At 63.0% G+C, this 22474-nt stretch overlaps 1 protein-coding gene across 1 annotated transcript in view; it reads left to right on the forward strand.

Moving 5' to 3' along the window:
- Nucleotides 1-18139: 18139 nt before the first annotated feature.
- The window catches only part of CBFA2T3 (CBFA2/RUNX1 partner transcriptional co-repressor 3), a 32775-nt gene continuing 28440 nt past the window's right edge, over nt 18140-22474 (forward strand). Inside the window, 3 exon segments of the mRNA XM_030299211.1 lie at nt 18140-18378; nt 18381-18645; nt 18647-18747. Coding sequence (XP_030155071.1) covers nt 18282-18378; nt 18381-18645; nt 18647-18747 — 463 coding nt within the window. The 5' untranslated portion in view covers nt 18140-18281.

The raw sequence follows: 22474 nt of genomic DNA on the forward strand, positions 1-22474 counted from the left end.
CTCTTTTTTTAAACCTTTATTTACTTACTTGGAGAGAGGCAGAGAAGAGTCCCAAGCAGGCTCTGCACTGTCAGTGCAGAGCCTGACCTGGGGCTCGATCCCACGACCGTGAGATCATGACCTGAGCCCAAACCAAGAGTCAGATGCTCAGCGGACTGAGCCCCCGGGCGCCCCTCCTGAAGTTCCTTGCGAGGCACGTCTGCTGGGGATGCATGCCCTCCGTCATGGTTTGAAGACCCGTTTCCCCAGCTTGAAGGTAATTGCGATGACGTCCGGGTTGGTGGTGTTCATTTCTCACTGTTTCCTTGCCACACGGCTCCCGACAGGGACCCCGCGTGGCGCTCACCCCGTTCCTCTGCGGGTGACACCCCTCCGGGCCCCTCGCAGGACGCTGGCTCTCTCTTGTTTTCTGCACCTTGGATGTAAGATGTGTGCACGTGGGGGGGTTCGTGGGGGATCCTCGTCCTTGTCCCGCTTGGTCTTCTCCGAGCTTCTAGGGGCTGTGGTTTGCTGTCTGCCATTAATTTGGCGAAGTCCTTGGCCATAATTCCGTCCCAAGTTTCTTCCCGGTTCTCTGGCTTTTCCTTCCTGCGCTTGAGGCCTGCGCGCGTGTGCTCCTTCTGCCTCTGCTGTATGGCTCCTGGACGCTCTCTGTTCCCTTGTTGTGGACTCAGGACCCGTCCGTTGGCCTCCCTCCAGCTCGCTGACCCCCTCCACCCCGCGGAGTCCGGGCAGGAGCCCACGGCGGCGCTGCCCGGTTCCGTCCCAGTCCCGACCTCTAGCAGCTCCTTCCGAGTCTGGATCTGCCCGCCTTCGCCATCCACCTGTTCTTTGGTGTTGTCCACTCCCCCCGCCCCCATCCCTGGACGTATCCGTCCTAGTCAGTCAAATTCCGGTGATCACGCGGCGTCTGTGTTTGTGTCTGCTCTGATGCCTGTGTGGTGTCCCCAGTCTGTGTGTTTTCTTGCCTTTTGGAACGCGGAAGCCAGACGTGCCAGCTCGGCAGCAGCCCCAGAACCTTCTGGAGGGCGTCGGATCTGAGCGTCCGGGGATGGGGCGCCCAGAAGTGCACCTGTGCCCCAGCGGGTCGCCAGGCCCCTCGTGCCGCTCCGGGGCCTGGTTTTCATGGAGACGGTACGGCAGCCAGGCCCACGAAAAGCCGGGCAGCCCGGGGCTCCTTCCGTGAGGAGCGGGGGTGTGGGCAGCAGAACCTTGTCGGGGTGAGAGTCCAGAGCGGGAGGTATGAGCCGCAGGCCCGGGACCCTTAGCAGCGGTGGGCCGCGTTAGCTTTCCGCGTGTTCTCTTAAAACTTTCCCCAGAAAACAGGACCAGTCACAATTCCGGAAAAGGTTCCTTAGGGCAAATTCCTGGAAGGAGCAAGGGGAGTCAGCAACTCGAGGGGGAGGTGGTCTGTGCTCCCCGAGCCCTGCCTGCGGGACCCGCGCGCTCAGCCCGTCTGCACCAAGGACCAGCGTGCGGGGCGAAGCACGAGAGACTAAGAGCTCTGCCACCGACCGTGTGGCCCTCTGGCAGCAGGCTTCACGGTCGGGACCTCGTTCTCCTCGTCTGCAAAGTGGGCATAGCAGCCTCAGTGCCGCCCGTGTTCCTGCAGACGCGGATGCCCGGGCTTTTCCCACTAATCCGCAGCGTGGGAGGCAGCCCGCGAAGGAGGGTGGCCCAAGAATGAGGGAGAATCGCACAGCCACAGAGGTGACTTCAGCACAGTTGGGACAGGACAGAGACACAGGGAGACAGAGATGTAGACCGCTGAGGGGAGCTGCCCACAGAGGGGCTGCCCTCAGGGTGGTACACAAGCCCTGGAGGTGTTTCTTGGGGACCTGACCCCCCCCCCCCCCCCCCCCCCCCCACCCCGCTGTGGGCCTTCCCTGGATGGCCTGAGACGGGACGAGGACAGACTGGCTGACACCTTGTCAGGTCCTGGGCGCGGCGTGTGCCCCGCGTGTGCCCCGCGTGTGCCCCAGCAGGCGGAGGGGTCCTAGGTAAGGGAGAGGACGCCCACCCGCACGCGGCCCCAGGCGGGATCACACCTGTTGGGGAGCAGCCCCTCCCAAGCTCTAGCAGGACATTCACACCTTCCACCCTCCTGCACCTCCTCGGCTGGAGCTGGGACCCTCGGGGAATGGCTGGGGGCCCGGGGTGGGGGTGGGGGCTGCCGTAGGGGATTGTGTGCGCCTGGCAGCCCGGATTAGTGACCTATTAGGAGCACGGATGGGTATGTTCAGTCAATGCTGCTTTTGACTCATCCTCAAAACCCATATTATTGGCCCAACGGAGTGTGACCGGCTCCTCGAGGATCTGTCCAAGTCACGTGAGTGCGACTAATGCCACAGGCTGTGAGGCAGGCGGCGAGGAGCTCCAGGGCTGCAGAGGGCTCTCCCCCGCGGGGGGCCCAGCCCGCGTGTGCAGCCCCATCCGCCCCCCAACCCCCAGCTCCAGGTCAGGCCCTCCCCTGGCCCCACACCTCCCTGTCTGTCTGGGAAACAGGGGAAAACGCTCCCACCCCAGGCCGATGTGGGCGTGAAATTCAGGATACTTAACTGTCACGGGTTGAACTGAGCCGTGTTGAGGCCGTGACCTCCAGTATCCGTGAACGCGACCTTCTTTGGAAACAGTGTCGTTACAGATGTACTGTCTGTATACAGTCGGGGGCTCGCAGAGCGGACGGGGGGCCTGGGGCGCAGCTGCAGGGGGGTGCACTTGCTTCACGACGAAGAAGGCAGGAAACGCTGAGAAGCAGCTGTCCTGTCGGGGCGAGGCACTCACACGGTGCGTGTGTGCAGATGTGCACGCGTACGTGCAAGTAACGTGTGCAGCATTTCTAGAACGCACGTGAGCCTGCAAACCTCCGGCTGGGTGTACCGTGTGTTCCTCACTATAGACTGCACCCAATGAGGCTTGAAAGCCGCGGATCTGGGCGCCTCTCCGTAGGAGCACCAGCACACGTGTTCATCCGATTCCTGTCCGTGAGTCTTCTGAGGGGCTGGTGACCCCGAGGGACCTGGCTCCCGGCCGCTCCGTGGGGTCGCAAGAGCACTGACCGCGCGGGAGGACGCAGCCCAGGGGCCCTGGTCCCACACCTCAGCCCAAAAGGAGACGGCCCCCAACCTGCCACAGCCCCCACGGCCACTGCCAAGGGCCCCGGCACGTCCACACCCAGTGAAAACCCCAGGGCAGGAGCCGACGAGAGAGGACAAGGCCCCTCTGGGTTCTCCCCCTGCCTGGACACCAGCCCCCTACCTTTGGTGGACGGGACAGCTGGTCTCCCTGTGGGCCCAGGGCCAGTGCCCATCTGGCTGTCCCTGGAGCCGCAGGGCCGTAAGGACAGGAGGCAGGAGGCAGAGCTGTGGCCCCCAGGGCCCCTGTGTTCACACCTGCCCGGCAGCCCTGTGGTCTCTTCCTCCAGCGACAGATTCAACCCCTGTCTCCACCCCCACCACCACCTCCTGCTCCAGCCTGGTCATCAGACGCCTGAATCACTGCTGGCCGGTCTCGCTTTCCTCACGGTGCGGGGGGGGGGGGTGCAGAGTGAGGACGGAGGGGACATCTGTCTGCCTTTTTCTTTTCTCTTCCCCGCTTGAAATAAGACCAGTAGAGGTGTCCATGACATACAGTGGACAGGTCTCAATGTGAGTCCCAAAGCGAGATTAAAAGGGTAATATTTGTTCAGTCCCAACCTTGTCTGAGCAAAGATCTGAAGGAGGTGGGGAGCAGACCACGTGGCCCCTGGGGTGAGAGTTCCAGGCAGAGGGAACTGCAGGTGCAAAGGCCCTGAGGTGACCGTGACCATCCCAGCTGCCGTCCATCTCTGTTCAGGGAAGAGCTTGGCCCTGTCGCTGCTGAAATTCTGCTCCCGTGCCCACAGTGGGGTCTCAGGGCAAAGGGCCCGGCTGGCCCTGCGGGTCCCCACCTCGCAGCTGGTGGGTGAGGCTCTTTGTACGTCTTGCCCCAGGGTGCGCCCCGGTGGGCGTGGGGAGGAGCCAGCCCCTTCCGGAGGAAGGGTTGTTTGGGCTGCTAGGCTCCTGGGGCCGGTGGGGGCGCGCAGAAGGGGGGAAACGGGCAGCAGGTGCTGCTTCTAACAGCTTTGACTGGCTGCCAGTTGCCTCTGAAACCCAGAGCACATCTGTGTTCATCAGTTGGCCGACAGATGGGCCCGGTTCAATGTTTTTGGATTCAGTTAGGCTCCAGGCTGACGTGAACCCATACGGAGCACAGGTGTGAGCAAGGCAGCATCCTGTAGCAGGCAGGGTGGGGTCGGAGACCGTCACCGGCGGAGCAGAGCTGCAGAGGGCAGGGGATGGGGACTTGCTTGGGCGGGAGACCCTCCAGCTGCCCCTGGGCTAAGACCCTCGGGTTTGCCCGCAGATTTCGACGGAAGCTTCTCGCAAAGCACGGGGCACTGTGATCCTCCGGTCTGTCCTGGAGGTGATAACGGGCTGCCCAGCAGAGATAATTTGGACAGAGGCAGAGCAGAGCCTGGGCCGATCCAGATGGCCAGTGTCGCGGTGACTTTCCCACCAGTAACTGCTGTTGTTACTTAATCGTGTCACAGGCAGGAAAGCACCCACCCCGGGCCCGGTATCTCTGGGGCCACCTTCTCGGCTGGCCGGGGGAAGTTCCCAGGAACCATGATAACACTGCCGGATGTGGCCTGGACTTCACAGCTCCAACCAGGATCCTGCAGACAGCTCCCCCCGCCCCGCCCAGCAACTGTTCGAGGTGGGAGCGGGGTGGCAACGTGACCGAGGTGCCCGGGGCGCCCGGCCACGAAGGTGTCCTGTGGCCAAGGCCCTCCGGCTGGTTGGCAGCAGTCCCGGCCGGGGGTCTCCCCGCACTCGGGGCTGCGCAGAGAACAGCCTGCTTCCCGTCAAAACGCCTTGTCAGCCCAGCTGATGCTGGGGAAACCGAGGCCCGGGGCAGTCAGGGAGGCCGTCCCGAATCCCGGGTGTGCAGCTGGGGCTGTGGGCACAGCGGCTTGGGTGTGTAGCCACTGCTTTACCGGCCTGGCCTGTGGATCCCCGGAGACCTGCCGCATTTCGTGGGCGTCCCTCGTGGCTGTGGAACATGAGATTCTCCGGCCTCAGCCAGCCCGTCTTGTGGGGCCCCCACGATGGCGGTTGCGCAGGAGGACTCAGTCATGGGGTGGCAGCGGGGAGCAGGCTCCTACCTGAGGGGCTCCAGTCACACACACACACACACACACACACACACACACACACACACGTGTGCAGAGGCTTGGCCGGCCACGTCCAGCCTCCCGGGCCCAGTACAGAGGAGCCCGTAGTTCACATATTCATTCCTTCGTTCATTCATTCATTCATTCATTCAACATATAACCATCGAGCACCTGCCGTTGTTTCAGGTACAGCTGCGGGTGCTGGGGGGTGTGGCCAGGAAGAGACAGGCGCGGGCTCTCCGTAAACATAATATCAATATTTGGAGCATGAACAAAGAGCTAAAGAACTCAAGATGCTTCACTTTAAAAGGGTTTTTCAGTGCAAACAATAAAAGCTGACCTCTTCTGGGGTCTCAGCACATGCTAGGCGACAGACAGGAAGTCACACGAATCTCCACGAGCCTGCTGGCCGCCCGCGGGAGGAGGACATCGCTGAGGGTCCTGCCGTCTTAGGACAGTGCGGTGGTGAGCACGAGAGGGGACACCGGGCCAGCAAGCAGCACGCACCCCCTACCCAGCAGCGGCCCGTCTGGTCGGGCGGAGGGAACTGCCACGTCAGCTCCCCACGGAGCCCCAGAGCTGTCCCGAGCGCCCGGCCGGGACAGGCCCCTGCGCCCATCGCCGCCATTACAGGGTCCACACGAAGGGCCAACCCTGAGGCCCGGGGCACCGCCACGAGGCTCGGAGCCTGGTGTCACCCCCCTGGACAGACCCACAGCCGCCTATCACCCTGGGGGGTCCAGCGCCAGCCGGGTCCAGGCCTGTATCCTCCCCTCCTAACCCACCTCTGCGTCAGCCTCAGAGAGGCTCCACCTCTCCTTCCAGGTCCTACCCCTCCTGTCTTCCCCAAGCCCTTACCCCTGTCCCCACCCTCCCAGGCTCCCACGGCAAGCTCATGCCCTCCCAAAGGCGAGGACCACCAGGGATGTTCCCTTGTCACCAGGCACAGCCATGTGACCCTTCAGCCAATGAGCTTAGAGGAGACCTGCCTGGAGGTTCTGGGAAAGCTCGTCCTCCCTGGCTCCTTTTCTTCCTTCCTTGAAAGCGATGGCCAGAGGCTGTGATAGTCGGAGCTACAGCAGTGATCTTGGAGCCATGAGGCAATACTCCAGAAGACAACACACCCACGCACAGTGGAAGACAGAACGAGGACGGAAGGAGCCGAGGTACCTGATGACGTCACCCTCCCCTAGGCGCCGGGTAATCCGGTACCTGTGTTAGGTAAGCCCCTGCTGGCTGGGTTCTCTGTTACCTGCAGCTGGAAGCATTCCACGGAAATACACAGCTTCGTGCCTGTGAACTCCTGGGCCTGACGTGGGCCACTGCGAGCCCTGTTGGGAGCCACCCGCAGAGAAGAGCTCGCAGACAGGGTCAGGACAGCTCTGCCGCTCCTGGCCACGTGACCGGGGCGGCCGCGGAACCTCCCCACCTGGGTTCCCGTTTCCCATTTGAAATTGGAGACGGCCCTCCCTGCAGCCCCTCCAGGGTGCTCCAGTCTGGCCCCACGCCCCAGGCCATCTCTGAGGCTTGGTCAGCTAGGTCACCCACGACTCCAGACTTCGGGAGAGGACGCTCTCCTGGGGGAGTGAGTGGTGGACACCCTGGGGGAAGGGATTTCCTAAGAACTGCCCAGAGGCCAGTGTGGAGATGAGCTCAGAGCAAAGGCTACTCTGGGCCTGGAGTGCTGAGCTCCATTAGCCTTGCTTCCCCGGGAGATGGGGAGCCAGTGAAGGTTCTTGGGTGGAAGCATTCCTCCAGTCCAGTCTGAGCATTGACCTGCTCCTGTCTCCCGGGACTCCCGGGCGTCTCTGAAGTTCTGCTGCCAGGGGGCTCAGTCTGGTGGGGGGAGGAGGCAGGGATTCTGAGGTCCTCTGTGTGGCCTCTGATCCCTTCTGCCCCGAGCAGACAATCCTGCCTAGAGCATCTGGTCCCTCCCCCGGCCTGGGTGGGAGCCAAGGGAGAGAAACGGTGCTGATGCCTCGCCGCCCCCCCCCCCCCCCCCGGCCCCAGGCGCGTGCCTGAGCCCCGTCTCATCCCAGGACCAGGGCCGCAGGCTCCGTCCCGCCCCGCCTGGCAGATGGGAAAGCGAGGCCTGGGAGGTGAGGTCCGGCCCAGCCAGACGCCCCCAGGGGCAGCTGGGCCCCAGCAGGTGGGGAAGCAGTCTGTCCCGCACGAGCCTCCCTCCCCGCCTCGCCGGGAGAGGCAGCTGGAAGGGGAACCATATGGCCCAGATTCCCAGCTTCCAGGAGCCGCGCGGGGAACAGCACCTCACCTCCCGGCTCCTCTCGTGGCTGAAAATATTTACATCCAATATGTCCCGATGTGCCATATCTTTGCCTCCAGACAGCCTGGGAGCCTGTCCTCACCACCTGGGAGGCAGCTATGGCTGGCTGGGGACATTTGCCTTCTAGGGGAGCTGACGGCAATTTGCAAGACCGCCCAACAAAGGAGCCCTGGGGGCGGGTCTCAGGGTTCTGAACCAGGATGAGGCCAGAGCCAGACCTGCAGGGCGCTCCTGGCCCGGGGCCTTTGCACGTGCTCTGCTCTGCCCGGAGCCTGTCCCACAGGAGAGACACGGTAGCACCTCCCCCAACCCCGTCACGTCCCCTCCGGTGAGAAGCCCTCTCCCACCTCACTGCCAACCCTGTTCGGGGCTATTTTCCTTCCCAGCAGCCTCGCTGTGTTGTGTCAGACCTGCGGGTGGGACTTGGCTTCGCCCGCCCGGTTCCCCAGCACAGAGGACACCCTCATCCCAGTCGGAGCAACCGTGTGTGTGGAAGGAGGGTGCTGGAGGGTCGGGAGCCCCAGCAGCCGCCGGCATGGCGTGGGGGGTCACCCAGATCCCCGTAAAACGGGGCGACGAGTAACAACAGCCACGCCTTCGCTGTGCCGACAGCCCTCGGGGCGCAAGCTGGGGGCTTCGGGCCGCGGAAATTCATCCCGTTCTGGGGTCCTGGAGGCCAGAAGTCCACGACCAAGGTGTCGGCACGGCCACGCTCTGTCTAAAGCTCAAGGGAAGCGTGCCATGGGCTGACACGTGTCCCCACAAAACTCCGACGTCGAAGCCCTGAGCCCGTGTGTCTCAGAATGTGAGCGTATTTGAAGGCAGGGTCTCCAAAGAGGTGATAACCTTTAAGTGGAGCTGTGAGGGAGCCCCTCCTCCGTCCTAGCCGCTCTCCTTGCAAGAAGGGGAGGTTTGGACACACGGAGCAGAGATTCAGACGCACAGCCCTACAAGTGGCGCCTCCAGCAGCTTTGGTGACGGCCACCAAAACCCGGGGCTAAATACACCGTGGCCCGTCCGCACGAGGGAATGTTACTCGGCCCAAAAAAGAACGCGGCGGAAGCCACGGAAAGGCACCGAGGAATCTTAAACGCACATTAAGCGACAGGAGCGAATCCGGAAGGCCTCGTGCTGTGTGAGCCCACCCACGTGGCATCTGGAAAAGGAACTCCGGGGAGCCGGTTAGAGGATCGGAGGTTGCCTGGGCCGGTGGGGGGATGAGTAGGTGGGGCCCAGGGGACTTTTAGGGCATCGAAAATACCCCGTCTGGTATTATAATGATGGCGTCTCATCTCTGCACGTGTGTCCAGACCCACAGAATGTCCCGCACCAACGTGGCCCTAAGGTGACCTGTGGTGGGGGCGGGGATGAGGGGGAAGCTGGTGGGGTCGCAGAGGGCCCGTGGGAAGTCTCTGTACCTTCCTCTCAGATCTGTTGTGAGTCTAAACCTGGGCGACTCAGTCAGTGGAGCGTCTGACTCTTGATTTCAGTTCAGGTCACAATCCCAGGGTTGTGGGATTGAGCCCCACATCAGGCTCTACACTGAGCACGGGGTCGGCTTGGGATTCTCTCTCCCTCTCTCTCTCTCTTCTCTCTCTCTCTTTCTCAAATAAAAATAAAATAAATTTTATTTTACTTTAAAAATTTTTTTCAATATTTATTTTTGAGAGAGGGAGAGAGAGAGACAGAGGGCAAGCAGGGGAGGGGGAGAGAGAGACAGGAGACACAGAATCTGAAACAGGCTTCAGGCTCCAAGCTGTCAGCACAGAGCCCGACGCGGGGCTCGAACTCACAAACCGCGAGATCATGACCTGAGCCAAAGTCGGACGCTTAACTGACTGAGCCATCCAGGCACCCCAAAAATGAAATAAATTTTAAAAAACATTAAAAAAAAAAAAAACAAAATTAGGCCCAAGAGCCGATTAATAATAAATTGTTTATCATATCAGAAAGTGACCATGCTATTTGAGGAAAACCAAGCCAGGAGAGGGGGAGGGGTCGTAGGGTGGAAGGCAGGGAGCCTTTCCAACAAGGTGGTCTGGAAAGGTGAAGAGTGGGAAGGAAGGGGATGAGCTGCGGGTAGGTGGGGGAGGAACCTTCTGGGGGGAGTTGGCACTCGTGCTAAGGCCCTGGGGCACTGAGCCTGGCTACGCATGAAACAGCAAATAGACCAGAGTGAGAGGGGGCAGTGTGACAGCAGATGAGGTCCGAGACCCTCTCTTGGAAGACTCCTGGTCCATCCCACCCCCAGCACACTCTTGTGAGCGTCTGGAGACCCCAGGGGATTGGGGTTTACTGAGTCACCTGCAGCCTTCCTACCCCAGGACCCCCGGATGCCCTGCCACCAGATCCCAAGGCCCCTTCCCCAGGAAGGGGACTGGGTGAGCTTGGAGAAACCAGTTAGGGGGCGGGAGAGGGTCCCTAGACATGGGGTGGAGTCAGCTTCTGGGTGCCTGACAGATGGGTCACAATCTGTGATGATGGGGAAAGGAGGTGAGTGAGCCGGCATTTGTCCCCCACCCAGGGGCCTCCCCCTCCCCCACCCCTCCCTGATCTTCCAGTTTTCTCCGAGAAGGACTCTATGCCTCAGCCCCACGCGGAGCACCTCCTGGGACCGGAGGGCTGCCCCGGGGCCCCTGGGGGTACAGAGCCGGGTCGGGTGTCTGGGCCTGGTATGCAGAACTCCCTCTGTAGCAGGAGGTCCCCACAGCCTCAGGGAAGCCCCCACCCCCACAATGGGCAGCGATGACTGTGATAATGGCCGAGTCCTGGTGCTGATCTCATATGACTCCCTGCGTGGGTCTTGGGCCACATGGTGACACCTCCCTCTGCGGGTGCATCAGGGCATGATGGTGACAGAAGGGTCCTGCCGGCCTCAGCTTGTGTGGCCCAGAGCAGACAGGAATGTGACAAGGTTTAAACCAAGTTTAAGCAGGCCTAGTGAAGGCCACAGAACCTTCGAGAAGTGGCCAGGACACAGAAATAAACAAAGGGTGAATAGACACCACCTCCATCAGGCCTGCCTTAGTTGCCGTGTCCAGAACATCATTCAAACCAGCTTAACGGCAGGGAGCTTCTAGTGCCTGTAACACTGACAGGCAGGAGGGTTTCAGGCACGGCTGTATCCAGGGGCTCGGCGATGCTGTCTGGATCTGGTGCTCCAGCTTCTGTCCCCTTCTCCACCATTCCTGGCACAAGGGCCGCTGCAGCTTCAAAGTGAGCCCATCACAACCCGGCTGGGAAAAAACGCGCTTGCCTCATCTGAGGACACGCGGACCTGTCTCAGGGGAGACTCCTACGGGCCTGCCCTGGGTCATGGGCCCTCTCCTTTGTAGGTGGCTAGCACAACTGCACCCCTCTGGGGCGGAGTTCCCCAAAAGACTCAGAAGTGGGTGGGAAGAGAGCCGGCCCAGGGGTGTGACTGGCAGATCCCAAGGGGCTGAGAATTTCTGGCACGTTCCCGGGGGCGCCGACCCTGCCAGCCTGGGCCCTGCCCTCCCCGGAGCTTCCGCTTTGCCTCCCGAGGTGTCTAGGGTTTGGAAACGAACAGGCACAGGCAGGGAGCCGTGATCTGGGCCACAGGAGCAGAGGCACGGAGTTTCAGCAAGAAAGTTGGGGGTAAGGCAAAACGTAAGTGGCAGACAGGTTGAGGGGCCCCTCTCTGGTCACGGTGAACTAGAGCCTCGTGGGCAACCTCCACACCGCAGGCCACGCGCGGGAAGCAGGCGGCACGTTCTGCCCGAAAGTCACCGTGGCCGACACCCCGAGGGCGTGACAAGCATCCACGGACACAGAAACGCTGCCTTCAGTGGGACCACAGGGCTCCCCTCTGCTGCCCAGTTTTATTCCTAAGATGAGAAGAGCTGACGTCTGAAATGTGGCCGTCCGGTGGGGCTGAGTGGTTGCTGTGCGCGTGCGTTAGGGTCTCTAGTCTCGTGTGCGCGTTTGAAAAAATTGTTAGTGTGAACTCAAGTTTTTTTAAAAGCACGAGCAAATCTGAACTATAGAAAAGTTCTTCCTGAGGGACACCGGCCAGTTTCCAGCGCAATGCAAGGAAAGATCATTTCCCAGTGGGAGAACGTCAGTGATGCCCGCAGACGTGGTGGGGATCACACAGCCCCTAACAACCAGCGTCTGCAGCACGGTCCTTCGGGGAAGGTCAGGGCCTCAGTGTTTCTCATCCTCAGGACACTCCCTGATCTTTCTGGGCCCCTGAACAGCCTCATTCCCTCTGGCCAGGCCCGGTGGGGGCCCCAAGGCTGACTGGAATAGCCACTGGTGGGACCCTTCACTCAGGGTCTCCTGGGAAGCCTTACCCCAGTCTCAGGGGCCATCCCTACAAAGGCAAGTGGAATGTCCCTCGGCTCGGAGGGCCTGGCCGCCACTGACCTCACCCAGCACGAACCGCTTCCCGGGTTATTCTCCCCATGTCGGTGCTCTTCTTTGGCGGGTCTACAAAGTTCCCAGGCTCTGGTAGAATGTTCTGGAAGATTCTAGAAGGTTAGGTTGGTGCACCAGAGCCCATCTTCTACCCTTGTAAGCTGTTGCCAGTCCCAAGGAGAAAAAAAGGGCAAACAGGAAAAACGACCTCCCCTTTTGCCTCTTTTCTTCTTGTTGTTCTTTCTGGACCAAACGCACTGCGCCCAGGCCAGCTGAGCCCGGCCTCATGGCCTCGTGAGCTCAGTCAGAGCCCGTTGCTGAAAGGGGTGGGGGTGGGGGTGCAGGCACGGCAGCACAGCCTGGAGAGTCAGAGAGAAAGAGGACGAGGACAGGGGCCCAGCAGGTGACTCACCCCACCCTCCACCTGGGGCTCCTCTAAGGGAAAGTGGCCTCGGGAGGGGCTTTCCCCGTTTGCAGCATGGCCGCTCAAGGGAACAGGGTGGGCAGCTCCCCGGGACCCAGAGGAGGCCGCTCTGCGGGCGGGGACCTGCCTCCTAGGAGAGTCAGGTCACGGGGGGTGACACTCCCCTGTCTGTGGTCGGCTTCCCCCGCTGAGGCTCCGTTTGCTGTTCTGCACAACGGGCAGCCTTGGCTGGGCTCGATGCTCCTGGAGGGGCAGAGAGGCCCGGGCTGGGGGTGGGCCCACCAGCAGGACCCTCCACCCTGTCCCTCAGGTCGCCCTCTGGGCCTCACCTGGATGCAGCCCGGGTGTTACCCCGGCCAGCAGCTCGACTTCTCCAAGCCTCGTGGGGGGGATGACTGGTTCCGGTCTGGTCAGAGGGGACTAGGCTGCCACTCTGTCACGTTGGCATCGTGTCCTTCCTCACGCTCTGCCCTCACCAAGGCTCGGCCCCAAGTCCCCATCCTGCTCTCTGAGCGGGTGGGAGGAGGCTCGCCGAGTTCAGGCAGCAAGCTGACCAGCTCTCCCTGCTCCACCCACAGGCCACCGAGCCGGGCCCCTCCCGCCGTCGGGGACACTCTGCGCCACGGCCCGGGCTCCGGGGACCCGCCCGAGCAGCCGGGCCGGACTCCCCGCCTCGGCACATGGTGTTCGGAGGCATCCACCCGGGGTCCTGGGCCCAGGGATCCCAGCCGGAGAGCTGGGAGTCAGTGAGGGTTGAGGACAGGGGGCCGTCCCGTCTGTCTCCCTCGGAGCTGCGTGTAGAAGGGGAGAAGTGCAGCTGGCACCGGGGCGGCTACAGATGAAGGCGGGGGACAGGCGCTCAGACAGGGGCGTGGTCATTCACCAGCCACCCGTCAGACTCGGCTGGAGCCCGGCGCCGCGCGCCAGGGACGCAGCCGTGGCCCAGGAGAGTGGGTCCCACCTGGGGCTTTCCCAGTGGCGCAGGAAGGCTGGCCCACAGCAACCACAAGGCAACGTGCTAATGCCGTGACGGGGCATCCAGGGTCTGTGGCAGCACGACAGGGGCACTTCCTGAGGGCTCTGAGGAATCCGTAGGAGTTTGGGTGAGGCTAGGTTCTGTGGGAGGAGTTGGGGAACGCTGGGGGTGATAGAGGCGCTCGGGGAGAGGAACGGTTCCACGAGAGGACGCACACCGAGGGGAGAGGGGCAGAGCACGGGGGCCTCCTAGGTCACCTCTGAAGTCTGGCCTGTGTCTCGAGGCCCAGGGCAGCCGCTGAAGGTCTCGGAGGAGGAGTGGGGTAACCAGCATGGTTTGGGCAGGTCTTCCTGCTGTGGTGTGGGAGTGCTGGGAGCCACGGGGGGGGGCAGGGGGAGGCTGCCGCAGACACCTTGGGGTGGGGGGCAGGGTCTCTGACACGTGCAGAGAGGAAATCCCTCTCTTGTGACGGCTGTCCCGGACAGGGGCTGTGGCTCATCACACAGAACGAGCGGAGGGCTGGTTTAGGAAGAGCTTTCTAGGGATGCCGTGTCCCGTCGGAGGTGGGCGTGACCGGATGGCGGTGGGGCACTCAAGCCTTCCCCTGAGCGGGCCCTTCCCAGCTCGGGGGTCTCACTGAGACCACCACAGCCCTGACGGAGCAGGACCTGTATGTGAATCGTTCCACTGAATCCTCACGGCGCCCTGCGTGGGGGACACGGCCGCAGAAGCCGAGGCCCAAGAGCACCCAGCAAAGACGGCTGATGGCGGGGTGACCCTCGAGGCCTCTGGCTCCGGAGCCCCCCTGTGGCAGGTTCCCCAAGGCCGGAAGTGTCCGGCCGTGCCGGTGGGGGGGGGGGGGGGCGGGAGTCTTCAAGACAAGCCAGAACAGGTGTTCTTTACTTAGAATTCGGGGGGGTCCAGAGCGGTCAGTCCGCTAACCTCTAACCAAAACGTGGCATTTAGTTTAGCCGGAACGCAGGCCTGGGACACGTGCCGGGGACCTCGGCGCCAGCAGGAGCACCTGCCCCTGCCGGCTCTGCAGCCACAGCGGCGGAGCGGGCACCGTTGGGCCCAGCCTGATGTCCTCTGTCACTCTTCGGAATGCAGTTGGCACACTGCTTCGGTCTCTTGGTGGAAGAAAGGAGCGTAGGCGCTACCACCTCAGGCATTTTTTAACATTTAGGCAACTTTATTTGGGCACAATGGGCTTCCTTTGTGATTCTATGACTGCGCTTGTGTTCTCAAAAACATTATTTTGAGACAAGGCCCAGGGGTTTCACCACCAAAGGGGCCCAGGGCACCAGGAGGGTTGAGATGGGCTCAGCCTTTTCCTGGGCTGTTTCCGGCACGGCTCCCACAAGCGGCCCTCCACGCTGCCAGTGAGTACGCCGGACCTAACTGCGGCCGGGACCCCCGGGGCCCTGCCCGTGTGCGCAGTGTCCACGTCTCTATCCAGCATGGGACCTTTCCTGTGGCTCTGACCTGAGCTGGGCCATGGTGGGCGGAGCAGTTAGTCCTGGGCCAGCTTCTTCCATTCCGCCCTGAATAAGCACATGGTCCACCACTTCGCTGTGGTCCACCACCGTGTGGCCACACGTCACTCAGGACTGAGGCCGAGACCGGCAGCCGTCTGGGCTCTGGGCTAGACAGTGCTGGCCCAGCTTGGTTCGTGTGGAGTTGCCCACACCCCTCCTGACCTGTTTGGGACTTATATCCTTTGTGACTTACATCTCTCTTTTGAAAGCTTTGCAACTGGGGACATCACCTTTGTGGGCCCCAGTCCTTCTGTAAATAGAATCATATTCTTTGAATAGAATCATGTTTCCACTGATCTACTTGCCCATCCATCTGTCCATCCATCCAACCATCCATCCATCCATCCATCCATCCATCCATCCACCCATTTATCCATCCACCTATCCATCCGCCTATCCACCTATCCATCCATCCATCCATCCATCCATCCATCCATCCACCCATTTATCCATCCATCTACCTATCCATCCACCTATCCACCCATCCATCCATCCACCCACCCACCCACTCACCCACTCATCCATCCGTCCATCCATCCAACCATCCAACCATCCATCCATCCATCCATCCATCCATCCATCCATCCATCCATTTGTCCATCCATCCATCCATCCATCCATCCACCCATTTATCCATCCATCTACCTATCCATCCACCTATCCACCTATCCATCCAACCGTCCATCCAACCATCCATCGGTCCATCCGTCCACCCATCCACCCAACCACCCAACCACCCATCCACCCATCCATCCACCCACCCACCCACTCATCCATCTGTCCATCCATCCAACCATCCAACCATCCATCCATCCATCCATCCACCCACCCACCCATCCACCTGTCCATCCATCCATCCATCCATCCATCCATCCATCCATCCATCCATCCATCCACCCACCCACTCATCCATCTGTCCATCCATCCATCCATCCAACCATCCATCCATCCATCCATCCATCCATCCATCCACCCATCCATCTGTCTACACATCCATCCATCCATCCATCCATCCATCCATCCATCCATCATCCATCCATCCATCCACTCACCCACCCACTCATCCATCTGTCCATCCATCCACCATCCATCCATCATCCATCCATCCATCCATCCATCCATCCATCCTCCATCCACCCAGCAGTCATGGGGGCTCCTGCAGGCTAGAAAAGGAGGCAGAAATAATACACTCAGCCAGGCAGGCTTCCCTGCCCGCCTCCATCCAGTGTCACTCCCCCACAGTCCCCTACTGGCCTCCCTCTACCTCTCTGGCCCTCCTGCAGATTCCCGAAAGTCTGCAGGTAAGGCTGCCTCAGGTCCCTCTACATGGAATGCTCTCCCCCAACATCCCCAGGGGGAGCTCCTAATTGATCCTTCATACACAGCTTCCAAGTCACCTCCCTTGAGCCACATCTATTGAGGACTTATTGATTGAACGTCTGTTTCCCATAGGTTCCCAGAAAGCAGGGCACCTGCGTAACCCCCACGTGGCCCCATGGGTGTTTGAGAGGGAGGGAGGGAGTGGGGGAAGGTCAGATGGCAGTGGTCTCTGGAGGGAGCAGCACGGGGACGGGGTGGGCAGGCAGGCCCGGCGCCCACCCCCTCCCGCACCCCTGCTGCTGCAGCCGCTTCCTCTCCGCTCCTATCTCCCAGCCGGCTGCCCAGCTCTGAAAGCCACAGCCAACGTCTGCTTCCCCACAAGCACCAACTGCCTGGCCTGGGGGGCGGGGGTGGGGCGCAGGGGCAGGGCGTGGGCAGGTGCCCCCAAGGTGGCCGTCGGGGGCCAGGACCGCCCCCACCCCCTACTCTCGAACCGGCCTCTCGGAGCCCATCCCCTGTCGGCCCTGACCGCTAGAAAAGCAGGCCAGACAAGAGGCTTCTTCCCGAAAGTGGAAGTGCCCCATCTGTGGGGGTGTTTCTGCAGGTGTGAGCCCTGAACATCTGCCTGGCCCGGGGGCGGGGCGGCCCCACCCGGGTGCCGAGCTGCTGCCTTCCCAGGGGCCTGTGCCCCCGAGTCTTTCTCTCTGTCAGCTCTGAGAGGCCTGGCCATGTGCAGTCTAGAAAGCAGCGTCAGGGGCAAGGTCAGGAACACGGACACGTGCGTGCTGACCACGGGGCAGGCCGTGCACAGGGCCCTCCCCTGCAACAGGCCGGCCCTGCCATCACCGCCATACAGCAAGGAGGGGACCGGCCGGGTTGGGCCTCGGACCCTCCGTCCTGTCCCGAGTCAGAGCTCAGGAAGCAGAGAGGGGGTGCCGTGAGGACAACGGTGATGCCCAGGGACCGGCTGGCTCACAGGACCCTCCTTCCCGCCTGAACCCTGGGGGTGGGGAGCTGTCCACCCTGTGGGGAGGACGTGTGCACGTGGGGCAGCACGGTCTTGTCCCTGCACCAATTCCAGAAGGACCCCCCCCCCACAAAAAAAAAAAAAAAAAAACCACTGTGACAGCCGTGAGCTCTGGAGAAGCACACCAGGAAACGGTGGGGGGGGGGGGTCTGACTTCTTGCTGTACCCCTTATGCACGGCTTGCAGTATTCACCATGTGCAGGCATTACTGAAAACCTCAAGTCAATGGAATGAAAACAGCACAGAGGTCTGTGCACCAGCCCTGCGTCTGCGGGCCTCACCCCTTGGGCCTGTCTGACGACGCTGAGCCTGCAGCCGTGATTGGGCCCCAAGGGAGCCAACTGCTGGGCCAGTGTGGGGGCACGGGGCCCAGTGTCTTCACAAGGCCACCTGCTCTCCTGCCGTCACCCCACATATGTGGCCGCCTTCAGTACGTGGCCTTTTTAGTGCCTCTGATGTACCTGGCACCCTCTTTGCTGAGTGCCCGTGGGGTGGGGGCTCCGAGGACACAGAGGGTCTGACGTGGTTTCTGGAAGCCCTCAGACTGGGGAGCAGCTCTAATTCCCCCAGCAGATCCCATCCAATTGGTCACTGTCCCTGCAAGGTGCCCATGGAGAAGTGGGGAAGGGTCTCCTTGAGGAGCCCAACACCCCCCCCCCCCCCCAGCCAGGAGGCCGCTGGCTCAGAGAGGGGTTTCTTCACCTGGCCTGCGGTGGTCCTTTCAGAGCGGGTGGGGGTCAGGAGGCCCCAGGCAGCCGAGGGAGAGCCCCGGGGGTGTGGGGGGTGAGGGTGGCCGGTCAGGACGCAGGGCGAGGTCTGACTCCAGGGCAGGGCCAACGCTCAGGGAAGCGGCCCGGGGAACTGGGCGGGGAGGCGGGGAAAGCCCGGCAGAGGGCAGTGGGGGGGGAGCGGAGCCAGGCCCAAGGTTGGCGGGGGGCACAGGTGGACGGGGCGCGTGGGGTCGGGGGCTCGGCCCGCACGGACACTACCCCCCAGCCCCGGTCGAGGAAGCGCGCCTGGCGGTCCGGGCCGTCCCGGCTCCAGGTGGGTGTGGTGTCAGCGGGCTGGCTGTAGGAGGAAGTGTTGGAAAGTCAGACCGGAATGGCCGCGAGGGAAGGCCGGGCAGGGCCCGGCCCAGATGGTTCCTGTTGAGGAAGCGGTGGGCACAGCTGCAGGCCGCTTCCCCGGCCCCCGGCCCTACTATCACAGTGACACAGCTGGCTGCCCGGCCCGCGGCTGCACGGAGACCTCCCCCACCGGCGCCTCCCCAGGCCCGCCCTGCGTCACATGAGCCCCTGCGGCCTCCCGCCCCCTCCCCAGGCCGGCGGGCACGGCTGCTGGAAGGCGTGGAGCTGTCTGGGGGACCGAGGCCGCCGGCTGCCGGAGAGCCGGGCCGGCCGCGGCCCTCTTCCCTCCCTCGAGGCCCCACGAGGTCAGGAAGGACGCTCACGTCGGCCCCCAGAGGGCTGCTCGCCTGTCGCCCGGCGCCAGGACTGCCTCCCGGCCACCTCCGGTCCCATGTCCCTGGCGTCCCCCTGTGCTGGAGAGCGTCGCCGCGTCCACCGGCTGCTCAGTGCCCCGGGGTCCCCAGGAAGGGCAGCCAGGTAAGGGGAGGGGGGGGGCGTGGGGGCCGGAGCAGGTGGTCAGAGTGTGACATCTCCAGGCTGCCTCCTGCCTGGCTCTGTTGACTCACCTCAAACCCACACAGCTGGGACAGGTGGCCCCGGAGGGCCTGGCAGGTGCCAGGCCGGGTGTGGGCGCCCCACCCGGAGGCAGATGCTGGAAGGGGCCTGCTCAGTCCCATCTAGGGGAGTGGGCTCTGTCTTCCCCCACGGGCAGGGTCCCGGGACTTGGTGAGGAAGGCGGTGTGCGGTCCTCCCGGCAGGACCCTGGGGCTTAGGGGTGGGATGAGGACACTGGGGCCACGGGGAAGAGGGCCTGGGCCAGGGCCCTGGGCTCCAGCGATGGTCCAGGACTCAACCGCCGTACCCACTGATGAGCCGTCCCTGGCAAGACCCCTGCCCTTTGGAGCCGGTGCCGGAGAGAAGTGGTGATGGGCAGGCCTCCCTGCCACCCCGTGGCCCCCACTGCCAAGCCCCTGGCTCACCCCAAGACTGGGGGGGGCACAGCCGTGAGCAGGCGACCTCACTCCCCAGCCCACGCCACGTGGCCACACTCCGAGGAAACTTTGTAACCTTCCAGACCTCGCAGCCCCAAGTCCTGCTGCTGGAGCCTTCTCCAGAGGCCAAGTGGGCCCCTGACGCGCAGGCCCGGCACCCCGACCCAGGGATGTCCCTGCCACCTCTGTAGAGCCTGCTTCCCCAACGTACTGCCGTCCAGGCCCCGAGGGCCAGCCCCTGATTCGGGCTCTATCGGTCACCCGAAGCCAGGTGTGGGAAAGCCTGCCTTGAGACAGGGTGAGGAGTGCGCCCACGGCATCTCCCACGTGTGGGTGACTCCAAGACGCCTACAGGGTGGTGCCAGGTTGCTGGCCCTGGCACATGGTCACCCTGCGTCTCAGGCTGGCCAGTGGCTCCGGTCCGGTCAAGTTCCTGGTGGGCACCACACAGCCCCTTCCCTTCCTGGGCAGCCCCCCCTCCACCCCCCGCCACCGTCTGGGAACCGGCAGCCGGGCCCTGCCACCCGCCGCGTCCTCGCCTGGGCCTCAGGGTCCTCGTGTGTCAAAGCCTGTCCTCCTGCTCCCTGATGGAGCCAAGGCGCAGCTCCTCCCAGGCTGCCGAGGGAGAGGACAGACAGCAGGTGCGTGTGCGAGCCTCGGGCTGTGTTGTGTTTGGATGGGGCGGGGGCGTTCGCGCGAGGGGGAGTTCGAGGCGGCAGTGCCTCCACGGTGCCGGTGGGCCGCGGGCACCGGGGCGGACGGTCTCATGCAGAATCCCAGCCATCAGTTTATCGACCCCGCGGTCACTGCGCATGCCAAGCTCACTGCTCCCCTGGGGCGGGGGGGGGGGCTCCCCGGGGCGGTGGGTGTTTGGCCAGTGTGTTATTGGGCTCCGGCTTGTGTGGGCACGGGAGTCCCAGCCCCGAGGTACTCTGGCTTTTACGAGCTCACAGCCCATCTTTTCTTAATCGTCCGGCCCCACAGGACGGCCATGGCTAGGCTGGGACACGTCCTAACCCCTCAGGCCACCCCAGACCCCACCCCCTACCCCCCCAGGGCTCTGCAATGCTGGAGGGACCGCAGCTGGCCGGGGGAGCCCTTGGGGTCGGGGGGTCTCGGGGTCTAGGACAGGCCAGGGGGGAGCACGGCTCCACCGTGCAGTTTCTGGGGCCCACAGGCACCCCAAGAATCCATGAAAACCTTGGAGACCCCAGAATACGTTAAGTGGCCCTAAAGTATGAAAGCAACAACGGTTGGTGATATCTTCTGAAGGGTTAGGACGGAGCCTTTCCGCCCGAGAGCGAACACCTCTGAACGTGGCCGCGGCTGTCCGGCTGGCAGGAGGCGCACGCCGAGGTCAGGCAGACGGCGTGGCCCTTCTGGCCGCCGGACCCCGCCGCAGAGCCCCGGGCAGGCGCCGAGCAGCCCTGCTGTGGTGGAGGACCGGATGGGTCCGGACCCCACGGTGACCCCACGGGTGGTAGACCCGCTCAGGGCAGGGGAGACCTGAGCGTGCAGTGGGAAAGAGGAGTGTTTACCTCGCTCAGATTTATTAGGCGCCTACTGTATGTGCAGGCCCCCATTCCAACAAGCCCACTCTGCAGACGGGGAGACTGAGGGTCAGGTTGCTGTGCCCCCGACAGGAACCAGAGATGGGACCCAGGACACCCAGCAGAGGAGGGCCAGGACAGAGCATTGAAGTCACTCCAATTTGGCCTGAAGCAGAGGAGGCTGGGGGGCAATTCACCATGACCACCTGGGGGAGAAACTGAGTCGAGCCTGCCCTGGTATCACTGGGGAGGGACGACGTGGGGTCCAGGTGGCAGACTTCAGCCTTCGTGTGACCGGGGAGTAATGAGCATCCCATCCCTAGAGGCGTCCAAGCAGATGCGGCTGGTGTTGGGTGGTTAGTGGGGGTTGGGTGAGATCCCACAGAAGGTGCCGTCCTGAGCCTGGAGCCCGGCGGAGTCCAGCCGTGGGCCACCTGGTCCAGGGTGGGGAGGGTCCAGAGGCCACCACAGCCAGCACATGCACACTCCGACCCCAGTGTGCCCGGGGCACCCCGTGCGAATCTATCGGTGTCCTGACAGTTCCCACAAGCACGGTGGGGAGGCTCCTCCTCCCCACCACGCCCTCTCAGGCCCCGTCCTCCCCCTGCCCCTCCAGCTTCCCCTTGACCACCGGCTCTTCTCCGCACGCCCTTCCCTGCTGTATTAATCTCCTGAGACCGCTGTGACAAAGTGCCACCGACCAGCGGACTCGGAATAGGAATCTATCCGCCCCCAGGTCTGGAGGCCCAGGGCCCCAAATCGAGGTGTGGGCGGGGCCGAGCCCCCTCCTCCAGCTCCCGGGGAGGGTCCTCCCTGCCTCCTCCAACTGTGGCTGTGTCCCTCCCATCTCTGCCCCTGCCTTCATGTGGCTTCTCCTCTGTGTCCCTATGTCCTCTCCTTTCCTGTAAGGACACTTGTCATTGGATTCAGGGCCCCCCAGTCCGGGTGACCAGACCTGTAACCGTCCCATCTGTATCCAGGCAGCAGGCTTGGGGAAAGGCGCCCAGAGCCCGTACTGCCCATCTCTATCACGGCCTGTGGTCAGGATGTGGCCGCACGGCCTCCCGGGGGCAAGGCCGTCTCTGTCCCAAGCCCCCAGCATCCCTGTTGTCACTCAGCCGTGGCCCCTGGCCGTGCTTGTGGGGACCGTCAGGACACCGATAGATGTGCACGGGGTGCCCAGGGCATCGGGGTCGGAGTATGCGCGAAAGCCCCTCTCCGCGATGAGGGCCCGGGCTGAGCCCCGCAGCGTGACCGTCTGCGTCTGTGCACAAAGTACCGCTGGCAACTTTGCTGTTCGATCTTGTCGGTATCGTCGCCGTGTGCAGGGCGGCCCTCCCGCAGGGGCTTTTCCCTTCGCTCAGACCCCACCGAGACCTGAGGCGACAGGTCCCATCTGCCGCCTCCTGTTCCTGTCTCGAACACGCAGTGCCGGGGACCCTGGCTCGGGGCCTGCAAGCCCGCATGTCATGGCGACCGCCATCACAGAAAAAGATACCGAGGTTCCCAGGGGCACCCAGCAGGCCAGAGCGGAGGCGCGATTGAGCTGGCTCCGTTGACCCTACAGACGGATGCAGGGTCCGTTCAGGGAGGGAAGCCGGCCTCAGGGCCACCGCCTGGCAGGAAGCCAGCAGCACCATGGAGGGATTGGAGAAGGGTGAT

This window comes from Lynx canadensis, chromosome E2, assembly GCF_007474595.2.
Source record: "Lynx canadensis isolate LIC74 chromosome E2, mLynCan4.pri.v2, whole genome shotgun sequence".
Classification (NCBI taxonomy): domain Eukaryota; kingdom Metazoa; phylum Chordata; class Mammalia; order Carnivora; family Felidae; genus Lynx; species Lynx canadensis.